The sequence below is a fragment of the Macrobrachium nipponense genome, chromosome 43, assembly GCF_015104395.2.
Source record: "Macrobrachium nipponense isolate FS-2020 chromosome 43, ASM1510439v2, whole genome shotgun sequence".
Classification (NCBI taxonomy): Eukaryota; Metazoa; Arthropoda; class Malacostraca; order Decapoda; family Palaemonidae; genus Macrobrachium; species Macrobrachium nipponense.
In genome coordinates, this window is record NC_061104.1 from 37,569,335 (window position 1) to 37,584,290 (window position 14,956).

General features: G+C 34.9%; 1 protein-coding gene across 1 annotated transcript in view; it reads right to left on the minus strand.

The window, feature by feature from the left end:
* Nucleotides 1-14,956, minus strand: part of LOC135213886 (uncharacterized) — a 59,551-nt gene that overhangs the window by 6,549 nt on the left and 38,046 nt on the right. Inside the window, exons 3-4 of the mRNA XM_064247984.1 lie at nucleotides 8,743-8,847; nucleotides 2,203-2,334 (exon numbers count right to left, since the gene is read on the minus strand). Of these exons, the coding sequence (XP_064104054.1) occupies nucleotides 2,203-2,334; nucleotides 8,743-8,847 (237 nt within the window). The remainder of the gene's footprint in view (nucleotides 1-2,202; nucleotides 2,335-8,742; nucleotides 8,848-14,956) is intronic.

Here is a 14,956-nt window from a genome sequence, read left to right on the forward strand (position 1 = left end):
GAAACAGGACCGAAAATACTTGCTATCACGCTTTTTCATTTTTCCTTCATGGCAAAAAACCTTTGTTTATACATAGCATCACGAACTTTTTATATACTTCGTGATCAAGTTATTTCATATATATATATATATATATATATATATCCTAATAATATATATATATATATATTATATATATCTATATCTATGTATATTATTTCATTATAATATCTATATATATATCTAACCATAAAGTGTGTGTATATATATATATATATATCATAGATATACACACATTACCCGCACACTGTTCCCCCTATTTTTTTTTTGTATTCAAAGGGGTTCAGCATACCAGGCCCCTCGCTGAATAGCTAGAATCCATGAATAGTTGAAACCCCTATAAAAAAGCTTAAAACCAACTAAATATATTTATACTTGATTTTTAAAAATATTTTTATCACAAAAAGTGCATTTTATGAAATTTCTATAAAAAAGGGGGGTAAAAAAAAGGGGGGGGAATTTGTGGATATTTCTCATAGAAAAATACCATGAATACGTAAATTTCCAGCAAATAATAGGGGTATATGTTCCAAAGAGAATCTGTGAATACATGAGTCGGCAAATATGGGGGGTTTGTTTACTGTATATGGACACAGGCAGTCCTTGATTATTGGCAATCTGGTTTTATGCACTTATCTAGTGACAATGAAAACTGAATTTTTAGCACCAATCCCCCGCTTATCAATGCCAATCCTTGCTTTTCAGCGCCAATCCTCTGTTATCGGCACTGATAACCGGGGATTGGTGCTAGCACCGATTTTTGGTTATAGGCAATTTTTGGTTATTTGTCACACTATAGGAAATGGAACTCTCTCCAATACCCGGGGACTGCCTATATATATATACACACACATCCAGACACCACCCTAAATACGAGTTTACATTTTGAACGGCCGTTTGTAAGTTGAATTGTTTTGTAAATTAGTTTATGATATTCTTTGCACCTATTTAAGTACAGTATACTATAAAGTCCATAGAGTAATGCATATTTTTTCATCCTAAAACACAATTCATAGTGCATACAGTAGTACTGTATTTTATGGAACAATTGTGTAAGAACAAAATTTGAACTTGTGGGTGATACAGGAGAGCACTCTGAATGCAATTTTAATGCTACCAATTCTGTTTGTTTGTATCTGAATGTTTATAGTAGTGGTAGTGTGTGTATTATATATATATATATATATATATATATATATATATATATATATATATATATATATATATATATATATATATATATATAATATATATGATTATATCTATATATTATATATATATATATATATATATACTATATATATCATATAATTATATATAGTATATATATATATATATATATAATATAATAATATATATATATATATATATATATATATATATATATAGTATACTATCATATATATATATATATAGGTATATATATGGCGGGTTCTGTTCCAAAGGCTTTGATAAGCGAAAATCACTGATAACCGAAAAACAGCGATCTATGGCAATTATGTTGCAGATAACTGGTTAATGGAACCTCTGTTAGGTATGTATTGGTGCCATAATTTATTAGCAGTTCTGATAACTGGAATTGGCACATAATGCCGTAAAAAATCAACCGATTTTTCAGCACGAGACAATCTATGTAAAACTGATCACTGATAACCAAGTCTGCCGATAACTAGGGACTGCCTTTTTATCAACATAAATAAAAATGTGTGTGTGTGTGTGTGTGTGTGTGTGTGTGGTGTGTGTGTGTGTGTGTGTGTGTACATACAGGCAGCACCCTGTTTATCAGCAGGGGTTCTGTTCTTGGCAGGGTTGCTGATAAGCAAAAGTGCCATTACCAAAAACTTAAGTGATTTATGGCGCCAATAACCATTAATGGTGCCTCCTTTAGGTATGTTTATGGCGCTATAACCCTATTATTGGCACCTTATGGCACCATAAAAACCAGAATCGCATTAACCGAATCTGCCAATTACCAGGGACTGCCCGTAGTAGTGTAGTTAGGGTTTGAAAATTGTACCTGACAAAAGATACAGTACAAATGTTTAAATCAGAAAATAAGAGTATTTATGAAATCTTTTTGGATACCTGCAACTTTCTGCCGCAAGTAATGGACTTAATGAAACAATTACAATGCTGTTGCACAAATGAGTAAAGCAAACCTACATGAAATTGCAAAGTTAATATCACAATCTGAATTACTGCCAGAGGAAGGAATGCTACCATCACTAATACCACCTGGTAACCCTCCTAGAGCTTCTGCACCACTGCTATCTGGAGAAGGCCACTCAATACGTTCTGTGAAAATATCAATGATTTCTTATGAGTTTCCATTACATTTAACAAAAGACTGGTTGGTTATCATTAGTAGTAAGACATCTAACGTGAGCACTGACATAGCAATCTTGACTATTGCAAGACTGGCTTCAAAGGGTTTTCATTTAAAACAGACTAAAATTAATGATATATTAAAGCTTTAAAAAAATTTGTAACTGAACATTTGGAAATGAAGACTGACACCATTTCTTAAAAGGGATTGTCTAACACTAGTTGTCAGCTGTCTGTCAAAAATTGTCCACACGCATAAAATATTTTACTGTTTAATGTTGCCTTGCATTATCTACAGATGGGAACTAGGTCATGAGGGGTGGCCACTAATTAACTAGTACGCATTTGATCAGTCTGCCCTATTCTCAAGACATCATCTACCACTTCTACAGAAACTGATTTGTACCATTACATTCAACCCTGCTAAAGGTTTGTGTTTAAGGGTAAAATAAGGGAAAAAAAACAAATTCAAAGAATAATGTCAGGAATAATGGACATTAAATACAAATACTTTAACCCTTACAATTATATCTGTAACCCCATAATAAAATATATGCACAATCATCCTGTACTGATTTAGACTAAGCTATAAAGCAGCATACAAGATATGGTAGGCCTGCCTGTTCTGCTCTATCTACACCAAAAATAAGGAGAAAACTAATGCTGAAAATATTTACCTAAACCTTTATATACAAGTGTGTGCGTACATTATCGTATTTGTACCAATTCTGTTTATTCCTTTAATAATTGTATGCTTGGAAGAACATGAATTATTTGAATTCAGGCCACGCTCAGATGACTATGTTTATTCATGATCAGTACCACAGACATTGCTAATAACACATATACAATATCTAATAGTCTGTTTGATAAATAATAGTAAAATTATGAATTTCTCATACAGTATCTTGATAGAAAGAAAAACTAAGTTATGTAATGAAGGACAAAATACAAAACTACATATACAGTTCATCCTGGTTGTTCTTTTTTTTTTTTTACAAAAAAACTCTATATAACTATTTTATAAACCATAATAATAATACTTAAAAGCCTTCAAAAATATTACAGCCTGTAATAACTAAGTTTGATTCTAGCTTTGACATTATTTTCAAGCATACTTTTTGGTTCAGCCTCCAGAGGCAGGAGCACCGCAAACTACTGGCACAGCCTCCAAAGAGGCAGGAGCACTTCAAACTACTGGCACAGCCTCCAAAGAGGCAGGAGCACCGGCACTCTGGCACGCCTCCAAAGAGGCAGGAGACCGAAAAACACTACTGGCACAGCCTCCAAAGAGGCAGGAGCACCGCAAACTACTGGCACAGCCTCCAAAGAGGCAGGAGTACAGGAAACTACTGGCACAGCCTCCAAAGAGGCAGGAGCACCACAAACTACTGGCACAGAAAAAAGAGGCCAGGAAGACCGGACACTATGCACAGCCTCCCAGGAGCAGGAGCACCGACACTACTGGCACAAGCCTCCAAAGAGGCAGGAGCACCGACACTACTGGCACAGGCCTCCAAAGAGGCAGGAGCACCGGGGACACTACTGGCACAGCCTCCAAAGAGGCAGGAGCACCGACACTACTGCACGCCTCCAAAGAGCCAGGAGCACCGACACACTGGCACAGAGGGCGGAGTACAGGTCAGTCACTGATCTCCCCAAGAGATGCACTCTGATAACATTTTAATTTTTTTTTCAGTTAGCAGTAGTACTGGAAAAGAATATTCCTGGTCTAACATACTGACCTAATACTTTCTCTTTTGCTACTCTAAATGTGATATGTTCAGTTACCCTTAATGTCTGCATGTCCTTTTCCATGAGGTACACATCACAATTCTGTCAAGAAGATGGATGATTGTCTCCAAAATGTACAGATGAATGATTGCCTCCACAATGTACACATCTTGCTTCTTTACCAAATATACCATACTGTCTCACTACACTTAAAACATGTGTCTGGCATGAATGTAGCTCTGCCTACAAGACCCTACTAAATGTCCATTTCCTTGACAAGAAAAACATCTAAGTCTTGGGATATAAAGTATTGCTTAAAACGTAACCCTGCTGCTCTGATTACATTAGTTCAAATTAAATGTACTAATTAAATTTGGAAGTAGAACTGAGGGTTCCATTAATCTTCATTCTTCCAACTTTAATCACACTTAAAGATATTCTAATTTCTTCTAAAAGTTCTCTTCTGAGTATTTCATCAGTCAGGGTGCAAAAATTCATTAAATTGGAGGGATTCCAAAAAACACTTATGAGCAGAAGGTTGCAATAATGTTTTAATTTTTCACTTTGTTTTACTGAGGCCGATTTCTACAGTCAGTTTTCCGTACCCTTTTTGAGGATCTTAGGGTTCTCGGCCACAACACTTCACTATGGGCTCTGTACACCCCTAAAGCTATCACAATTAGCATCTTCCTGATTCAGGTCAAATATACTATGTCATGTGACAAGGTGCGCTGGATAATGGGAATGGATGGCTTCTAGTGACGCTTGTTGTAGGGTGTCACTGAATGTTAATCTTCGGCGTTGCTGGCTGACGGATGGCCTTCCTGGCAGTTGCCTGGGGAGTTCTATGCGACTGTGGGCGACCCAGACCTGCAAGAGGGAGCTGACTGTGTGTGGTGGGCGGTGTGGGACAGGCTGAGGGGACACCCCCAGTTCAGTAGCAATTGTAGGTTGGGCTGAGAAAGTCCCCCAGCACCGCAGCGGCATCCAGCAAGCAGAGCAAGACCACAGGGGGTTCGTGGCAGCCGGCGTCGACAGGTCGAGGAGGCCCTACAGGTGTGGCAGCAGTGTTAGTGGGCCGAGGAGGACTATAGGCGGCGGCGTCAGATAGGCGAAAGCAAGTCCACAGGTGGCGCGTCGGTTGGGGCGAGCAAGTCCAAAGGCAGCGGGTCAGGTGGGCTGAGTCAGGCTACAGGTGCGGCAGCGACCTTAGGAGGTTACCAGGGAACTCGCAGGTGTGGCAACGGTGTCGGGGAAGGAGCAGAGGAGGCCCACAGGTGCGGCGAGTGAGAAGGTATCTGGCATACCCTGTTGAGGCAAAGGAGGCTCGATGACGATATAGATGTCTGCCCTTGGCCCAACGCCTGATTTCTGTGGTGGTCTGACCGCACCCCCAGCACCCTCCCTCGTGAATGTCTCACACACCAAAACACGCAAGGACGCCAGGGTTTTGGTCGCTAATTTGGTGGGTATATCGACAAGTCGATAAATGCCAAAAACGAGCAGAGGAGCCGTTTTTTAGTCCGTTAAATGGGGTTGGTTTGTCAGAGTCAAGACTAGTGCTGTGGGTCGTTAATGACTCTGAGCACGAACCCACTCAAGGGTCACCAGTTATGAGGACAAGGGAGAGAGACAGGTAGCTGGGGGGTTTACTGTTGATTTATTTACAGACGAAATGGGTTGACATAGACAAGAGCGATGAATAAGTAAAAAGTACAAACTCGCACTGAGAGCAGAAATACGGCTGAGCCAGTAGATTTTGTGTTTTCTCACAGGTACATATACATAGAAAATACAGACACAGTTTGCGGTGCATAGTATATGATAATTATCTTTTTTTTTTCGGCTGGCAAGGCCAGAGAAATGCTTTACACAATAGTACAAGGAACAACATGGCTAAGGATGGTTGAATACAATATATACAAGAGAAAGTGTTGTCTTTACAGTACACCTTTCTTTTTTAAACTTTTGATATAAGAAACAGTACCAGGGCAACAGAGTTAAAAAAAGAATTGGTGGCATGGGTAGTGAGAGGCTGAAGAATATAGTGAATGGTTTATTATACTGCTAGCTACAAATTATAATGGTTGAGAAGAGATTAAAAAATAGAAATCTATGATGGGACTATACTGTTTCTCCTGGTTACAGTGGTTGCTGGTAAGCTTTCAGTAGGTTATGACAAAAAAAGATTGTAAACAAAGGTCAGATTTTTTTAATTTTGTTTATATAGTTAATTTTATGATTGAAATGAGTATATACTGATTTTTTTTTTTTTATAAATTTCATAGGCAATATTTATGCTTTTAGCTTCTTAGTTTAACTCAATTTGTAGATGTCAGAATCTGAGACTAGGCTATGGAAGCAACTGCTAAGATAGCCTAGGCCTACATCATGTTATTGATTCCAAATATATAGAAACATTAGTCGCGCCAGAATCAAAAACCAGAACATGACTTGGGTATTTTGCTAAAATCCTAAAATATGCAGTAAACATTACACGAGTACTAATACTACAGTGGACCCCTGTAATTCACGGTCTCGACATCACGGACTACATATATGTGGATTTTCTCTATAGACCAATATCTGCCATTATTCGCAGAAAGTTAGTGTTATTTGCGGCATTTTTCTATTGAGAAATATCTAATAATTTACTGTATTTTATATCAATTTCACAATTAACCCTTAGAGCTAGGGTAATAAATCGATATGCAGTGGCCAATGCTGGCAAAACTTTGAAGTCGGCAAATTTACAAAAAAAACACATCGGCGGAAAGAGGAGGATATGCAAATACACATGAAAGAAAAATTTTTTCAAAAATTTTCCCTACCTTCCACGAGTTGAAAATGACCATTTACAACCACTTATGGAGCCTTTTACAAGACAATCATAAATTTAACTAAACTTATATTTATTCTAATATTTTATTTTATTTTGTAAAATTATCAAAAAGAGATAATAAATAAAATAAGTAACAAATTCTTTGCATATTTGGTGAAAAATATTTACATAATATTAACGAAGATTCAGTAACTTTTTTTTTTTAGGTACATGCTTTTTTTCTAATATTTCTTTGCAAAATTACATTTACAGCTGATATACTATTATAAAAGACAAGAACTAAAACCAAAGCAACCCCTTGGTATATCATGAGCAAATTTACAAAAAGACGTGAGACAGAAACGCAGTACATTCTCAGTCTTCTCTCGGTCAAGTCAGAAGCAAAGAACCAAAAGTCCTGACAACAGACTCGTGATATTAGCCAATGTAAAAGTTGCCATTAGTGAATTTATGGGCTATAGAAGAGTCTGGCACCTCTTTCCTACCAGATTCTTTTGAAATCAATGGCGCGTAATATTGTTTATCTACAGGATCAATCCATCCACTACCTCAAACCTGTTATTACTACTCCCGAGGAGCAGTCCGTCCATGAAGGGTTAAATGCACTTTTTGTGATAAAACCATTGAAAGAAACCAGGTACAAGCATTTTTAGTGGGTTTTCTTCTGTCTGAACTATAAAAAAAAAGGCAGTTTTAAGGTGTTTTTTTATAGGGGTTCAAGGGTAAGTATACGCAGATTCTAGTGATTTGCATTGGCAGGGTTGTATGTTTCTGGTACACATTCCCCAAGAATAAGGGGGGTCCACTGTATATTCAGTAATTCACATGTTGCATGTTATGCCCATGTGTAGCACGTTTTCTCTCAGCATTTTTATTTCAGTGAAAGTTTGTGAATGAAAAAATAGTGAAGTATAAAAAAAAATTCCAAAATAAAGTTCTGAAATAAACTGTTTTAATAAGAAAGCTCTAATTTCTTTGAAGGAAAATCGATGTATAAATCTTTTACATATCTTATGAATACAATATTTAGGGTCTGTACATTGCTCATTTCATGTGGCACAGAACAGATGCTTCATTCTTGGAGGGAGATTTTAGGGAGTCGCAATATTTGTCAGCAGTATATTAGGTACTAAATTACACTGCTTATGTGTTCCATAGTGTCAGGCAATGGGGGGCCTTATTTATTGAATTCATAAAACATGATTATGGATGACTTTGGGAAGTATGATCTGTGGGGCCTTGAGAATTGTGTTTTGTGTGGGAGTGCAAGTTGGGGGGTCTACTTCGGGGGTGGGCTTGTTCCTAAGTTTGTTTGTAATTCTGCAATGCTATTCATAGCAATGATTAAGTATTTTCTTTCTAAGCTGGGATAAATAAGGAGGGTAAAGTCAGGAAGATATCTTTCCAAAAAGCATCTGCCAAAACATGAATGAGCCATTGGAAAGGATTCACTATCAACAGTGATAACAGTGACCCTGGCTAATGAATAAGCCGAGATGATAATATAAAAATTGAATGAGAAATTGTAATACGAGTATATTCTTCACTGTTCTCAAGACTAACAAGGACAAACAAGAAAGTGTATAGAACATACTGTTTTACACGTTCCATATTAAGTATACAGTACAGGCATAATATGATGAAAAATGCATCACGAGGACTCAACATTACGACTCTACTGGAAGTGTTTCAACCAGCTTTCAATTAAAATAGTACACACATCAGTAAAACAACACAACACACAAGTAAGTCACAGATACTAGCATAAACAAAACTTTTTACAAACTGCCAAATTAACTAACCATGGTCCACAATATCACTATCCTCTTCATCAGAGTCTGGCCCTTGAAATTCAGCTCTCAACCACTTACGCCGACAATTCTTGGCAAATGGAAGCTGCCACATTTCTGTAAACACAACTCACAATTTATTATGTGCAATTACACCAACAATGATCAAGTTGATCATATATGGAAAAGGCAAAATATAATATTAACGAGGCATTCAAACAAATTTTTGTGATGAACTAATCTCTTATTTAAAAGATCTACAAAAAGAGAATGTAACGCATCTGCTCAGTATAGTATTCACCAAAATAAATACGTACATAACCAGGGACTACCTGTACATATACTTATGTCCAAAGGAAGAAAAGACAAAATTTGCAATGTTTTTATAGATGCAATGACAAGTGCTAAAGTAAGAAGCAAGTAAAGAGGGAAGTAAGAAAATAAGAGTAGCAACAGCATGGACACTGGAAAGTAATGTAAACAATTACAAACCAGAGCAAGATCACACTGGGAATGAAGAAGCAGCAGTGATTTGGAGTCCAATAGCTGAGATTTAAAGACTGAAATGGTATGGAAATTATCAAAACATGATAAATCATAAACTATACTTAAACATAAACATGATACTATCACACGGGCTTTTTGATAGTGTAGTCGCTGTTTCATCCTCAAGGAGTACCCTCCTTTCCATGGTCTATCCAGAGCTTCATGGTAACCATATTAATGTCAAAGAATTCTCTTAACTGGTCTTATGGCCTGGGTACTGTCGTAATGATAAACATTATAACACAGGATAAGAGTATAAATGGACTCAGGATAAGAGGGCACTTTCCATTATCCTCAGTAAATGCTAATACCCAGTTTACCTACTATGTCAAAAATGCAAAAAGTGGTTATACACAAAGGCAACGTCATATTTTTTATATACGGCCAAAATCCGACCAAGACCCCATTGGTTTTTCTGGTCATTCAAGAAACCAGAGAAGTCCGTTCTTCGCTTATTGATTCAGCTAAGTGCATAGTTTTAAATTTCAGTTAAAACATTTTTTACTGTAGCAATGATTTATTATTAATGAAAAGCTGTAATTGCTTTATTTTGCCAGCGCTTCTTAGGATTTATGATCGTTAGGCTAGGTCAGAGAGTTTCGCTATTTGCTTATTAATCCTCTTACTCCGAAGCAGTATAATAAAAATTGTCTCCTGTATGCCGGGGCGGTCTGGGAGTGGGAGCGGAAGCGGAAAAAATTATTTTTTTTTAAATCACACCGCACTTAGTTTTCGAAGATTAAGAGTTCATTTTTGGCTCCTTTTTTTGTCATTGCCTGAGGTTTTAGTATGCAACCATCAGAAATGAAAAAAAATATCATTATCATATATAAATAATGCGATATATGATAGCGCAAAAACAAAATTTCATATATAATTGTATTCAAGTTTGCGCTGTGCGGAAACGGTTAAGCTAACGAGTTTTTTTTTTTTTTGTATTGTACACTAAATTGCGATCATTTTGTATATAACACATTGTAAAACTATCAAAGCAACACAGAAAAAATATTATCACAAATGATGCATCAATTCGTAACGTGCGGACGTAAAAAAATGTATTTTTTTTTTTAATTCACCAAAAATCTAAATATTGTTCTAGACTTCCAATTTGTTTCAAACTGAAGACAAATGGTTGAATATTACGATACTGTAAGATTTTTAGCTAGAATTGCAGTTTTCGCCATTTCGGACGAGTTAAAGTTGACCGAATATGTCGAAATTTTTATATATATTTTATTTATATGCAAATACAGTAGTACCTCGAGATACGAAAGGCTCAACTTACGAAAAATCCAAGTTACGAAAAGCCAATACGAAAAATTTTACTGCTCTACATACGAAAAGTTTTCAAGATACGAAAGGTTGTTGCTATAAAAGTCCCGAGATTTGCCCAGACACCGAGAACAATTTTAAAACTCCCTCCCGCGCCGCCAACTGAGTAAAAACTCGCCACCATCCTCCCGCTCTCCCATTGGTTCCTGATGCTAGTCACCCCATAAAGGTCCTCCTGCTCTCCTATTGGTCAGCATCTACCCCTTGTGCTTCAAGTATTCTATTGGTAAAAGGTTGCTGTAAATTGAAAAAACTTAGTATTCATGCAATACATTTAATAAAAAAAAGAACATTAGATAAAGATAGAATAAAGAATAAAAATTAATGGTTATTATACTGTTTGGTAGTTTCAGTAGTTGAAGAGAGAGAATGAAAATTTATGGTTACTGTGTAAAAGTGATTGCTTGGCGATCGTTCGATACTCGTAAGTGCTGGATGTAACAGACGTTTGGAAGCTTTTTTTTTTGTTTGTTTTTTATAGTTAATGGTTACTTAATAATTATTTGAAATGAGTACATGCAATACATTTAATAAAAAAAATAAAAAAAATGATATTGTTATGATACAATAAAGTTTTTATACATAATACTTACCTGCAGATATACTTAGCTTTGGACGACGGAGTCTAAAGCTAAGTATATATCTGACAGGTAAGTTGAATGTATAAAAATGTGAATTAGATATCATAAAATATAAAATAAATCAGACTGCCAACAAATACGCATTTTTTAGAATTCTTCTTCTGTTTTATTATTATTACGTTATGTATACGTATTGCGTGTGTTTCATTAGTGAAGAGAGATAGAATACTAATGACAATTTATGGCTTACTGTGTGCTAGGAAAAATGATTGCTTGGCGCTCGTTCGATACTCGTAAGACGGGTAAGAGCTGAGAATGTAAACAATCGATTGGAAGGTTTGTTTTTTGTTTGTTTGTTTATTATAGTTAATGATTAATTAATAATTATTTGAAATGAGTACATACTGATTATTTATACATTTTATTGGCATATTCTAAGCTTTTAGCTCTTAGGTTTAGATGTCAGAATCGTAGACTAGGCTACAGTAGCAACCGCTAACATAGGCTAGGCTTATTGCTAAGGGACATATGCTAAAGTCCTAATATATGCAGTAAAAATGGGGTTGAACATTACATGCAGTTGAATATTACTCAAGTAGTGGCAGTATTTTGCCTTTGTTTGGAGTCATATTTCTTCCGTCGTAACCCTAGAACATGTGTTTTTAGGCCTGGAAATATAATTTACTGGGGTGGTTTTTTGGAGGGCTTGGAACGGATTAGCCATTTTACATGTAAAATGTGTTCCAAGATACGAAAAACTCTTGAATACGAAGTCTGTCTCAGAACGGATTAATTTCGTATCTCGAGATACCACTGTATTTCAAATATGAGAAAAGCTATAACCATCAAATATTTTTTGTTGTATTCTTCATGAAATTGCACACATTTTCATATATAAAACTCTATAAAACGCCTAATATGAAAAGGAGCAAATATTAAGGAGAATGCGACGTACGCATTTCGAAGATTTGCGGCAGCGAATCGGTGCGCAGCGGCAAGGAAAAAGTTTTTTCAAAAATTCACCATAAATCTAAATATTGTTTCTCTATGGCTTTGAATTTGTTTTAAAGTGAAGATAAATGACTGAATATTACTAGACTGTAAGAGTTTTAGCTTACATTGCGTTTTTCGACCATTTCGGTTGAGTCAAAGTTGACCAAACATAGTTTTTTTCCTATTTATTGTGATTTATATGCAATTATTTCGAAAATGAGAAGTTACAACCTTCAAATATTTTTAGTTGTATTTTTCATAAAATTGCAAACATTTCATATATAAAACTCTATGAAACACCTAATATGAAAGGAGCAAATATTAGGAGAATGCGATGTACGCATTTTGGAGATTTGCGGCGCGCGAATCGGCGCACGGAGGGAGGAAAAAGTTTTTTTCAAAAATTCACAATAAATCTAAATATTGTTCTAGAGACTTCACATTTGGTTTAAAATGAAGATAAATGACTGAATATTACTAGAATGTATGATTTTAGCTTACAATTACGTTTTTTCGACCATTTTTGGTAGAGTCAAAGTTGACCAAAACGTAGTTTTTTTCCTATTTATTGTGATTTATATGCAAATATTTCGAAATGAGAAAAGCTACAACCTTCATATATTTTTTGTTGTATTCTTCATGAAATTGCACACACTTTCATATATAAAACGCCTAATATGAAAAAGGAACAAATATTAGGAGAATGCGACGTACGCATTTTGGAGATTTGTGCCGAGAATCGGCGCGCGATGGAAGGAAAAAGTTTTTTTTTCAAAAATTCACTCTTTAAATCTAAATATTGTTCTAGAGACTTCGAATTTGTTTTAAAGTGAAGAAAAATGACTGAATATTACTAGACTATGTATTTTGCTTACCAAAAAATGCCTATCTATTATATATATATATATATATACTATATATATATATATATAATATATATACGATATATATGTATATATATATATATATATATATATCTATTATATCTATATATATATATATATATATATATATCAATATATATATATAGATATCTTATATATCTATATATTAGATATATATATATAGATATATATATATATATATATATATATATATATATATATATATATATATATATATATATATATATATATATTTGTTTTAGGGCTGTTGCCTTGTATGATAAGGCGCCCTATGAGGTAATGTAAGACTTGCGATAATCTTACGCTAAGTCGGTTGGTATTGCACTTCCATCTTCAATGGAGTGTCTTGGGTTTGTGAGATCACTTACGAAGTCGGGATTATCTTCTTGTTTATGACGACGATGTGTTAAACTCATGGTGAGGAGGTTCTTGTAGAAAAACACGAAGTATAAAAATATATATATATTCTTCTGAAGTTTTACATGCTGAGGATCAGATATGATTGTACAAGTCTTCTAATAACGATAGCTTGATCGCTTCTGCCAATGATGATGGCTACTTCTGTTCTCTCTACATGATAAAGCTTAGTAAAGAGATACAGGTCTTCTAATGACGATAGCTAACTCTGTTTCTGCCCTGTTCTACATCTCTGTTACAAGTTATGAAGGAAGCAGATAGTAGCTCGAACATATGAACATACTATCAGATGACATAGTTACATACGAACACACAATTCAATTGAGACACGCTACAGATCACGTAGGCCGCTTGAGCTATAGGTCACGGGTGTTTGTCTCAAGCGGAGGGACTTGGACTAATATTTATAAACATTGAATGACTACAGGTGACGGCAGTTATCTTAGCCTACTTTTATTGTATACGTCATCTTTAGCGTCTCTAGTCTGATCACATTCCTGCAAACAATCTGGTTGACCTCTTTAGTTTTAGTCTTTTATATATATGGACTAGCATTCCATTTTTATTATGGAAACACTTACATTTAGCTCGGGTCAGCTACCAAAACCAACCACTGAATATTACTCAAACTTGACTTGCATTTGACTTATAGGAGTGTGATACAGACACTATGTGAATATATATATATATATATATATATATATATATATATATATATATATATATAGTAAATAAAATTCATGGTGTACATGAATTGATTCAAGTAATAAAATATAAACAATGATATTGGTAAATAATAGTGATCACGTGATATATAATGATACAGTTTTTCACTTCATCTCATTAAGATACATATGCTACAGAAAATACTAATGTACTCTGACAATTGCATAGAATGAAGATTAACATGATAAAAAAACAATCATATTTTAACTGATAAAAAATTTCATATATGAATTGATAAAATTATCAATGTTTATGCTAACTGTTATATATCTGATTCATTAATCCATATACTAACTACATATATAACTGCAGATATTGGTAAGATAAAAGGTAACAGATTGATTATAGGCTACTTGATTTGTTTATACATATGTATATGGATTCATATAATTATGATTAATATATGTGCACTTTAAATAGATTCCTATTGCGTACACGCAAAGATATATTTTGATTCCGTTATTTATGATCATTTATATATAGATTCCTAGTGCGTACACGCAAAAAATATATTTCGATTCTGTTATTTATGATCATTTATATATATAAGATACAGGACCGGGATACTACTTCACATTTAACTAGCTTTCGAACCACTTTTTGTCCATTACACAGTTCCAGACAACCACCTATAGCCAAATGAAACGGCCGATTTCACAGGGTTAAAACAATGGGAAAAATTTGTCCTGGGCGGGTCCAACGTTCTATTTTGCGCTCATACTTATT